We start from the raw sequence: 12,094 nt of genomic DNA on the forward strand, positions 1-12,094 counted from the left end.
CACTGGAGGAGGTGCTGCCAGACAGACTTCCTCTGCTGTGGCCTCCTGCTTCTGCCGCTGCTGGGATTGGGTTCACCGGCGGCACCACACACCTCCTCTTCTTCTTCTTCTGCCGGTGGGATCGTGTCCTCCGGTGGCAGGAAAGGCCTCTCCCTGCTCCCAATGCCGCCCCACTGGGTGTACCATCCTGTGCAATTACTTGGCTGTAGAAAAGTGAGAGGAACAATAGATCTTGACTATTTTGTGCAAGAAGATGCAATTTGATAAACGGTAGGTAAGAGAAAGTTGAGAGAAGGGAATATAAGGTGACCCTCATATAACAAGGCTTTGGAGACAGAGGATACAAATGCCTTACAGGGCAATTGAGGATTTTCATATGCTGAATTTGAAATAGCAGAAGACATTCCATGAAGATTCAGCAAAGGTTCTCCATAAGACAGCAGGATAAATTAGTTGAGGTTGATGAAAATTCAGGGAAGGACAGCACATTCTCATGTTATCCCATTAAATCAAAGGAAAGAACTTTAAGAGGAAACTTAAACAAAATGACAAGATGCCTTCACACCATTGCGTGTCTTCCAATGGCCATATTGGCTCTCCGGGTTTCTATGGTTTTTTTTGTTTTGTCTTTGATTATAACTTACTTAGGATATTAAATACATGAGTCATAAATATTTTAAATTAAATTACATTTTCCCCAGAGCCTGAACAAGTCATCTGCTATATTTTAGCTCAAGGACCACTGCTGAGGCAGTCCATCAAAGAATTCTGGATTCCCGGAAGGTATAGGTTACCTGAAGGTAGGCATTGTGATGCCCTTCTCATGACCAGATTCGGATGGCCTCCTATCAAAGGGCATAAGAGCCCATATCTCCATGTTTATTTATGCAGAATACAGTCATTAGACTATCCATCTGAATTAAGATTCTCTTTCCCAAGAGGAGGTGAAAGAAGGCTATCCCAGAGATCACTGATATTTGCTGGAATAATGGTTGATAAGAGTTTATCCCCTTAGCATCGGAGACCCCAATGAAGGTATCACATGATAGACAAGACAAGGGTCCATCAAGTACCGCAACTGCTATGGGGCAGAGAAAGATCAGGACTGATCTTGCTGACAATTGAATATGGTGAAGAAAAGCTCTTACTAGACCCATCAGCAATGCAGCTCTTTTGACAAAGAGACACCTTTTCCTGAAGCTAGTCTATCCATACTCTTATGAACTGAATTCTTTGCCAAGTAAAATCTGGTTTCAGCTCAAAGTTAACCAGGAAAACCAGGGACTGGAGAGGTCGAAAGACTTCAAGGGACTAAAGTACTCCTGACAGCGATGGATCTGCCATCAACCAATTGTCTTTGTCGTCAAATATGTGCCATCACTACGGTGAGGCATTTCATCAATACACTCAGAGCTGCCAAAAAACCAAAGGGGTGCTTGATGATGCTGAAAAGAGAGGAAGGGATGTCTCTGAAAGAACAAGCATGAAGTACTTGATATCAGGCAGGGGGCAGTTAGTTCTCTACTGTAGAGTGAAGGAGTAATTGAGTCTTATGTTTGTTTGCTGCATTGACACTGCAATACTACACATACTTGAAAATGACTAATAATGGCTGAAGAGTTGGGAGTTTCTATATTTGCTCAGATATAATGGACAGTGGTATGCTGGAGATTGAAAAGAACTGCTGAGGATCTAAATACCATGCAATATGTTGTCTTCAATCAGAAGAACATGCAGAGACCGTGACTGTGGTAAAAACAATACTATAGATGGACATTTGTTACTCCTCTGCTTAGGTGGTCTTCCTGTAACCACCACTGAAGCTGAGAATGTACCTCTGCTGGTAGTTGGAGGCGAATTGAGTAGTCATGGGACAATGGGTTCCATCGTGACAGTAAGGAGCGCTGGAGCTGTCGCATGTGGGCCCTTGCCCATGTAACTACCTCCAGGGTTGATGCCATGAGGCTGAGGACTTGAAGATAGTCCCATCAATTGTCGTAATGGTTCCATCAGTTTCCTTCTCCTCAGGAGAGGGAGGAAGACTTTGTTCTGTTTGGTGTCGAAACGGGCTCCCAGGTACTCTAGAGATTGAGAGGGCTGCAGACTGCTCTTGCCCGTGTTCACGACCCAGCTGAGTTCCTGCAGTAGGTTTTTGACTCTGCTGGTCACCTGCCGGCTCTCTTCTAAAGACTTCCTGTGCTGATCAGCCAGTCGTCCAATTAAGGGTGTACCAGGATCCCTTCCTTCCTCAGTGTTGCCGCCACGACCACCATAATTTTGGAGAATGTTCTGGGGGCGGTTGCTAGGCTGAAAGGTAGAGCTCGGAACTGATAATGGTGACCCAGTGTTGCGAAGCGCAGAAAATGCTGGTGATCTTGATGGACTGGAATGTGAAGGTAGCTTTGGATAGGTCCAGGGAGGTTAGAAACTCTCCCGGTTGTACTGCCATTATTATGGAGCGAAGACTCTCCATGCAGAAGTGTAGTAGCCGCAGATGACAGTTGATGTTCTTGAGATCCAAGATGGGATGGAATGATCCTTCATTCTTGGGAACGATAAAATAGATGGAACAGCGCCCTGTATTTTGTTGGGGACTAGGGAGCGGAGTTATTGCCTTCAGACTGAGTAGTCTTGTCAGAGTGATTTCCACTGCCAGTCTCTTGGAGTGGGAGTGGCAGGGTGACATCATAAATTTGTCTCAAGGGATGCTGCTGAATTCCAGAGAGTAACCTTCTGGAATGATGTTTAGTATCCATTTGTTCAACGTGATCTCGACCCATCTTTGGTAGAAGAGAGCAAGTCGACCCCCTATCTCCTCTTCCTGTGGATGGGTCGGCCCATTCTCATTGGGGAGTATGGCTGGAGCCTGCCCCCGGGCCTGTTCCTCTCTTGGTCTGTCTGTTCCAAAAGGGCTAGGACCTTCCAGAGGGACGAGGTGCCTGGAACTGCGAGTTCCTGTAGGGTCTAAAGCGTTGTGAGCCTCTGCCCTTAGTTCTTCTGGGGGAGGGGCGCTGAGATATTTTACTCCTGTCTTACGGTAGCCGAGACACTGGGGATTCACCCCATTTGCTGGCTAACTTCTCCAATTCGCTTCCGAACAAGAGAGATCCTTTAAAGGGAATTTTTGTGAGATTCGCTTTAGAGGTCGCGTCAGTAGACCAATTCCGCAGCCAGTTGTCATCTGGCTGCCACTACCGAGGTTACTCCTCTGGCTGAGGTATGCACCAGATCTGAGCTTGCGTCAGTCAGGAAGGCTGCTGCAGGTTCCATCGTCTCACCGGTATATGTTCCAAAGTCATTTGCCTCTCTCGAGAGGAGCAAGCAGGAACGTGCCACCAATGCGCAGCAGGAAGCAATCTGCAGTGTCATTGCAGTTGCGTTGGAGGCCTGCTTAAGAATGGATTCCAATAGTCTATCCTGGGTATCCTTCAGTGCAGCCCCTCCCTCAACAGGAACAGTTGTTCGCTTTGAGACTGCACACATCATGATATCCACTTTCGGGAAACGCAGGCATTCCTTGGTCGCTGGTTCCAGAGGGTGTAGGGCTTCCAAGGCCAGACCCCCTTTGAAGCTGGCCTCTGGGGCATCCCATTCCAGAATAATCAGTTCCTGGATGGCTTCCATCATTGGGAAGTAGCATGAGGCTTTATGAAGGGACACTAGGATGGGGTTCTTCTTTAGTTCCCCCATAGGGTCCGTGCCTGGAATACACAGAGTCTTCAGAGTCCGGGAAACAAGGGCTGGTAATTCATCCTTGTGGAAGAAGTGAAGCATGGTTCGGTATGGTTCCAGGCTTAGAGGGATTTCTCCTTCTCTGGAGTCACCATCATCATCTGAGGTGTTTGGGTCCCTGTCAGGGAAATTCTTGGTTAGACGAGGCATGTCTCGAGGCATCCGAGCAGGGCCGGGAGGATCTTGTGCTTCCAGCAGGGGTTGAGCCCGGGATGCAGCCGGAGCTGATTGCGCCTGAACGAAGGCTTTCAAGCCCTTGGAAAAATTCTAACCAGGAGAAGGTCCCTGAGTCCATGTTAATCCCAGGGGGAGTTGGAGTAGGGGCCCCTGAGGTGCCCTCTTGTGGAGAAGCCATCTCACAGTCTGTAGCAGTTCTGGACCCGGCTTTGGTTTCCCCCTGGGCTTCTTCACAATGCTGACACAGGCAGGACTCCAGTTCAGGCTGCGCAGCTCTTATGTGGCAGGCTGTGCAAAAAAAAAAAAAAAAAAGTGCCTTCTGGCCTTCTTGGACCCTGGTGCCATAGTCTCTATGTCTAGGCGCACAGGTAATGTGCCTCAATGCACGTGTGTAGTTGTAAACACGGCTGTGCGTGTAGTTGTGCGTGCGTCAGTATCGGATGCGCACAAGTTAGGCGCATCGGCCACCCGGCCTATCCCGTGCGTACCGCCGGTCGAGAAGGGAAGATAGCGCCGGCGCCCCCAAGGGTCTCCACGTGGACCCCTGCACTGGATCGGGGTCTAGCCCCAACTAGGGCTGCTCAACCCAAGAGATTAGAGGGCTCCTTGTTTTGACTGGGTTTTTATGAGCCAGTCATCCAGGTATGGAAAAATGTATATGCCTCTGCTGTGTATCTGCGCAGCCATGTCTGCCAGGCACTTTGTAAAGACTCTAGGTGCAGAGGCTAGGCTGAATGGTAGTATCTTGTATTGATAGTGACTGTGACCCACCACGAATCTCAGATATTTGCGATGAGGAGGGGAGATCGCAATACGGGTGTATGCGACTTGAAGGTCCAGAGAGCAGAGCCAATCCCCTTGCTGAAGTAGAGGAAGCATGGTGCCCAGGGATACCATTCTGAACCATTCCTTGCAAAGAAATGTATTCAAGGCATGGAGGTCCAGAATAGGCCAGAGGCTGCCAGTCTTTTTGGAATTAGGAAATATCTGGAGTAGAACCCTTTTCCCTGCTGATTCGGTGGAACTGATTCCACGGCTCTGACCAACAGAAGGGTTGAGAGCTCTGACCTGAATTTTCCTGTGTGATTGTCTCAACTCCAGGATGGATTGGGTGGGAAGTCCAGGGGTATTTTTGAAAAATGTAGATGGTAACTGTGGGTTACGATGGACAATACCCACTGGTCCGTGGTAATTGGATGACAATTTGTTGCAAAGTGGCACAGGCGGCCCCCCACTGGAATATGCTGCTGCTCTCTGGAAAAGAGTCAAAATCCAGACACAGGGCCATCTTGTGGAGCTGGCGGTGGTCTAGATGTTCTCTCTTGGCGCGCATGTCCCCTCTGAGGTGCCCGAGCCAGTCGAGCACGGGATTCAGGAGGCTAATATCTGCGTGGCCTGTAGAATTATTTCTTGGGTTCTCTACACGTGACCGTGCGGGCTACGGATGGTACATCTGGGGAGACAACTGGCACAGGGGTCTCATGATGGTCTTTTAATTGGGCCACTGCATCCTGAATCTGTCTATTGACTGGGGTTACCGTACCTGGATGTTTCCACAGGCGGTGCGCGCATGAGGTCCAAAAGAACTTCATGCACCGGTATTGCCATTATTTCTTTTGGAGCATCTACAAATTGTAAGACCTCCAACATCTTATGGCGAGCATCTTTCTCTGTAACCAGTGAAAATGGTATAGCGTCAGACATCCCTTTGACAAAACTGGCAAAGGAGAGGTCTTCCGGAGGAAATCTTCGCCTTTCCTCCGGCAGTGAAGGATCTGAGATCAAGTACTCTGATGTCCATGATTAATCATCTGAGGATGCATCGTCCCATTGATTATAGGGACTTTCCCCTTCTCCCGGTGGAGCTCCCGATGGAAGAAGAATGCCAAAGCTGAGAGGGCGGGAAGGCATCGATGGATGCGGCATTGGCATCGATGGAATCTGTACTGGCATCGAGGGCAGATGAGGTGCGCTTGGGTACCGGTAGCCCCGATGGCCCTGGCATGGGCTCCGGCATCGACGCTTCCTTTGGAGGGATGTGGCCGGGAATCGATCCTTCCTCCTCCGAGGAACCCGGTACTGGAATCGGGACCTGCGGAGGCCTCGATGGACGACTCGAGGCCAGAGTGTCCGGTTGCAGAGGAGTTGATAAGGCACCGATGAGCATATTGAAGCGCTCGAGGAGCGGTGCAAAACTGAGGGGGCCGGCAGCGATTGGAAGCCTCGTAAGGCTTTCAAGCACTGCCTCTTGGACCATGCAGTCCAATTCCTTGCAGGAAGCCAGCATGGGTGGCTTGGCAATTAGGGTAGGAGGGAGGCTAGGCATCACTGGAGCTTCCTCGGAGGCCCGTGGAGGCTTGGTGCCCTGCACTGCTATCAGTGGGGAACACCTAGGGATCCCGTGTCCAGAGGAGGATGGGGGATCCTCTCCCCGGGCCCTCTTTGCAGGCGGCTCAATTGAAGTCGATGCCGCTGCGGTATTGGTGCAGGCATCGGTCTGGGACGTCCGGTGCCGGGGGTCGATGTTTCTCTCGGTGCTCAGTCCGGTCTTTCTCCAGCACAGAGGATGATGACACAGTTGTCCTAGATGGAGTCGGTGACTGACAGTCACCCTCTTCACGATGCTCCTGGCGAATCGTCTCCGAGGTCGATGGACCCTCCATAGTCTATGGCGCTTGAACTGTCGTCGATGGGGGTCATTTGTGCGCAACTAGGGCATCGACGTTGTGCAAGGGGCCTAAGCTCAAAACACAGACTTCATGCGGGTCCCATTATGGACATGGTCCTCAGACACCCGGGTCATTTTCTAAACCCGGTCGCCATGTTAAAAATGGGCAGGTGCGCAGTCGGTGGCCATTGGGCACCAAAGCGGTAAGTCGCCAGGAACAGACCGCAAGTACCGGAAAAAAACACTTACCAAGCGTCGGAGGGAACAGAGCACAATGGGGGACCCTGATGAGGGATTTTTAAGAAGATAAACTTCAAATATTTCCGTGAGGAAAGTTGTAAGAAATTTCTCACAGAGCTCCTAAATCGCGAGGCAACTGCTGCGTGGGAAAAAAAAAAAAAAGAGACTGAAGGGGGACCCCTGGTGGCTACAGGGTTAGTGGCATGCTGGGCATGCTCAGTGTGCCAGTCAAAGTTCTAGAAACTTTGACAAAAGTGTTCCGTGACAGGGCTCCATCTGATGATGTCACCCATATGTGAGGACTACCATCCTGCTTGTCCTGGGAGAAACATATATATATAGTTTGAAACAGAAGTTTACAACCTGCGTGTTGCATCACAGGTACGCTGGTGTATAACATTTTGGCCTTACTGTAGAGAGAGGGGAGTGGATCTTTATGATTACTACTGGCAGAAAGTCTTCCTGCCCCTCTGCACCATGGCCTTCCACCACCAGTGCTCCGTATTTGCTGCCACCACCTTCTCTGCCAGCTGCCTTATGAAATCAGAATCTTATGTGTCCCTCCACAGTCTTGGGGTACAGGAGAAGAGGGAAGATAAGGTGATGGTGTGCCACAGCAAAGTGAACCCAGTGCCAGATGTATAGTGACATTAAAAAGGTCGGGAATCATTGGATTAAAAAATCAGAGGAATGGAGAACCAAGACTGAAGATTGGTGGTGGTGGGGTGATACAGCTGACAGGTGTTACAGGGGCTTTCTCCCATTTTACATCTATAGAAAAATTCCCAATATAGCTGGACTATTACAGTCAAACAATTAAAGGTGGATTTTATACTTTTTATGTAATTAATTAATGTACCTGGTGACTGTAGCTGAGAAGAGAAACTCAGGGATCTTGCAGCTAGAAAAAAAGTTGAAGAGAAAAGATTTTATGAAACAAATATCAGCTATTTGGAAGCCTTCGTTACCCAGAGTTTATGAAATATTTTGATTCTGGAATCTGAACCATATGGAATATTTCCATTGTACAATAATTAATCTTATTAGTGCTTAGTTTATAAAAACTGCATATATATACACAAATTATTAGGGATGTGTAGCAGGAAAGTTTTTGGTTTTTGATACTTTTTATTTTTATTATTCATTTTATTTTTTTTCCAGTTCATTTCCAATTTAGTGTACACTAAAAAAAACCCAAAACAAACCCCCCCCCCCCCCGAAAAAAAACACATGCATATCCCTAACATATGTCTTGTTAAAATATATTCTATCCAATTGAGCAGTATGCTAAGGGTTGCACCTCAACCGGCTGTTCGTTTTTTTCCAGAACATCGAGATACAATCCTGCCCTCACAGTTTGCAACTGAAATAGTTCATTTGTTATAACACAGTATATGGTATTGACTTAAGCCAAACATACATTGACTTGTACAAGTCTTCGGATCCTTGAATATTTTCACACATATTGTTGTCTAATAAATACAAATCACTGTATATGAGGGGCATTACTGGTTCCCCTTTGGCCTAGTATCAGCTCCAAAAGTATTTGCCAAGTGCTGCCTATGACAGGAGTGCGGCGTCTGTGATCTATACAACACTCTACACTTTCATTGTGAAAAAACTGTAGAAATATTCTAAAAGTAATTACTGTAAGAATAAAAAAAACAGTCTTGATTGCATAATTTTCAGACCCTTTGTCACAGCAAAACCAAATTAGCTCTGGTTCACAAAACTGTCTTGAGACCCATAATAAGTTATATAGAACTCACCTGTGTCCAATCACAGTACCTAAGCTGATTTGAATACTCCTGGATGAAGCATCAAGCTATTTATGTTTTATGAAATGAATCTGAACCAAAACAGTCAAAACATGCCAAACAAATCATGTGGAAGGAAAGCTTTTCCTTTCAGGGTGTATAAATATGTTGCTATGAAGTCCAATTTATGAGCTGAAATTAAGATTGGACTTCCAGAAGAGGGTGTGCAATATATTGGAAATGGTCAGGATCGCTTCTTACCACGATCTGCTTGATATTAGCCAGTGATCCAAATAGGGAAAAATGAAAACATTGGTTTTTCCTGTCATAGGCAGCACTTGGCAAATACTTTTGGAGCTGATACTAGGCCAAAAGGGGAACCAATAATACCATCGTATAGATGTGTAGATATTTCCTGTGATGCATGTGAATAGAAATGTGTGCATAAACTTCCTTCAGATCCAGTGAGTGAGCCAATATTAACTTCTAAGTGTCGGAGAATCGTGCCAAAAGAATTCATTTTAAATTTTCTCTCTTGAGATATTTGTTTAGATTTCTTAAGTCCAGAACAGGATGAAGGCCCTCTGACTTTTTGGGATAATAAAAATCTTATATAAAACCCTTTGCCAACATCGGAACTGGTGGGCTGATAGCAGTAAACCTAGCTCCTGTTTTAGAATCTGGGGAAGCTGAATGAGGAGCCAGCTGTGAGGTGTCGATAGATAGTTCTTGCCTTCTGTCAATAGGGTCTCTGTGGGATTAGGTAACTGACTGGTCAATCTTTCTAGTTCCTTGGCCTGCACTTCCTACTGGCAGCCATAGGAAAATTGGTTCTTACCTGCTAATTTTCGTTCCTGTAGTACCACAGATCAGACCATACTCCTAGGTTTTGCCTCCCCTCCAGCAGATGGAGACAAATAAAGTTTTACTGACACGGAGGGTGCCACCTGCAGTCCCTCAGTATTGATCTGTACTTAAGCCAAAATCCAAACAATACCAACACCATAACTAACATTACCCTGAACGAGCAGTGGGAAGTGGAAACCTGGAACAGAAAACTGCACCCACTCAAAACCCTGTGTAGGACTAACCAAACCTGTGCCATTCTTTTAGAGTAATTACAAAAAGAGATCAAGTGGACTCCCCAAATTTCTCTTTCCTCCAATGGGCGGGACTCTGGACTGATCTGTGGTACTACAAGAATGAAAATTAGCGGAGGAGAGGAGGAAGCGGTTGCAGTGCCTGGAGACCCCCGCGTTCAGTGCTGTGCTTTAGAGGATAACAACTTTTTAACTCCTGAAACGCGGTGCGAGAGGCCCGGACCCAGGGGGCGGAGACTCCGTGACGTCATCAGGAGGCGCCCCGAGGGACTGCATAAAACCAAGGCCCCTGCTGTGCTGAGACAGAGGAGAGGAGGAAGTGGTTGCAGTGCCTGGAGACCCCCGCGTTCAGTGCTGTGCTTTAGAGGATAACAACTTTTTAACTCCTGAAATGCGGGGCGAGAGGCCCGGACCCAGGGGGCGGAGACTCCGTGACGTCATCGGGAGGCGCCCCGAGGGACTGCATAAAACCAAGGCCCCTGCGGCGCCCAGCCGTTGGTGCGCGCCAAAGGGGCGCGCCCCTGGGCAATTTTATGTTTTGTTTGATTTATTATGGGAAGAAAACGAAAATCGAAGAATTTTACCTCATCGCCTGTGACTCCAACACAGAGAAGGATAGGACCCATGGACTCCCATTTGATTCATATTGGTGAGTCCACGGTTAGGGACAATTTAGAAGGTAGCTCCCAACTGGGAGTTACGTTAAGTCCCAGGTCCTCGCAACCTCCAGACCAGCCAAGAGAGTATATTGAGGAAGTCAATGTTATTATGGAACCCTCTGTAACTATTCCCCCTAATAATCTCTTGGGGGAAGTTGTCCCAGAGGTTTCTATAGGTACAATAGCGAGTAATATGGATAATGGGATCACTGCTAGTATTAAGAAAATTGTATGTCCAACTGTGATTTTTGAAGCAGTTAATGAAGAAGAAAACATAGAAACAGAACCAGTGAATGTATCACTATTAGATGTTTGGAGATTAAATGTAAAAATTGATAAGAAATTATCTAGTTCTATTTCCAAGATACATACTTTCTCCGTTGAGACGAGAGAGAAGTTTGTAGATTTGGAAAGTAGAACAAACAAAGTTGAACAAGCAGTGAAGAATTTGAACCCATTGGTTTCTAATTTGCAGGCTTCTAATTTATCCTTTATAAAGGATAGTATCATACAGCATAATAGAATAGAAATACTTGAAAATGAAGTGCGTTCTTTTAATCTTAGGTTACTCAATTTTCCTATTTCACGATTAATATCTCATTATGAATTATATAAAAAATATGCTGTTGAAATACTATCTTATGAATCAGAGAAAATTCCCAAGATTTCTAAAATATATTATTTACCTAAGAGGAAAATATTGCCAGAGCAACCAGGAGGTATAGACACTTTGGAAAGCCCAGGGGTCTCGACCTTTTTGGAGGACTCTATGGATAACATCTTATCCAGAGCAACTTTGCTCATACAATTTTCCTTAAAACTGGAGAAGGATCAATTTTTTTCTAAATATTTTCAAGTGAAAGATATAAACTTTTGTGGACAAAAAATTCAGGTCTTCCCAGACGTGTCACGAGCTACTCAGGCTCGGAGAAAACAATTTTTGGTATATAAGCAACGTGCTCTGGATATAGGGGCTAATTTTTTCCTGAAGTTCCCATGTCAGATAATGTATCAAAATAATAAATTTATATTTACAGATCCATTACATTTGGAACGTTTCCTAAGGGATAAAAACTCTGATTCATAATTGAAATGTGCTGTATCTAAGATAGGTTGCAGTAGAAAATGTGCACGACCAACTTGTTTCTCTTTCTCCTCCTTGATGTGGGCTAGATAACCTATATTATTTGTGTAAAAAAATTTTTTTGCAATATATTGTAATGTTTCTTTGGATTACCTATTATTTTCGATGTGTTCGAAGTAATAATTGAATAAAAATTTAAATTAAAAAAAAAAAGAATGAAAATTAGCAGGTAAGAACCAATTTTCCTCTCTCTGTACGTACTCAGATCAGTCCAGATTCCTGAGATGTACCAAAACTTCCCTAAATGGGATGAGACTGCGAGAGTCCCAATCGAAGTACACTTTTCACCAAAGCCCATGGACTCTGGAGCATGGACATCCAAACAGTAATGCCTGGCATAAGTGTGCAATGATTTCCAAATAGCCACCCTACAGATCTCTTGTGGCAAAACTAGTTGACACTCGTCTCAGGAGGCTGCCTGAGAATGGGTAGAATGAGCATTTAGCCCCTCCGGGCCAGGGCAACTTTGATAAATATACATGGAGCTAATAGCCTCTTTGAACCACTGCGCAATTGTGGCTCTTGATGCCTTATGATAAACAAATAGGAGTAAATATGTTTTTACTCAAGTTATAATTAATTTCTAGAATTCACTGCCAGAGGATGTGGTGAAAGTT

General features: G+C 45.9%; 1 protein-coding gene across 1 annotated transcript in view; it reads right to left on the reverse strand.

Moving 5' to 3' along the window:
• The window catches only part of HADHB (hydroxyacyl-CoA dehydrogenase trifunctional multienzyme complex subunit beta), a 268,881-nt gene that overhangs the window by 231,621 nt on the left and 25,166 nt on the right, over positions 1–12,094 (reverse strand). Inside the window, exon 3 of the mRNA XM_029596902.1 lies at positions 7,677–7,718. Within this exon, the coding sequence (XP_029452762.1) occupies positions 7,677–7,718 (42 nt within the window). The remainder of the gene's footprint in view (positions 1–7,676; positions 7,719–12,094) is intronic.

This window comes from Rhinatrema bivittatum, chromosome 3, assembly GCF_901001135.1.
Source record: "Rhinatrema bivittatum chromosome 3, aRhiBiv1.1, whole genome shotgun sequence".
Classification (NCBI taxonomy): domain Eukaryota; kingdom Metazoa; phylum Chordata; class Amphibia; order Gymnophiona; family Rhinatrematidae; genus Rhinatrema; species Rhinatrema bivittatum.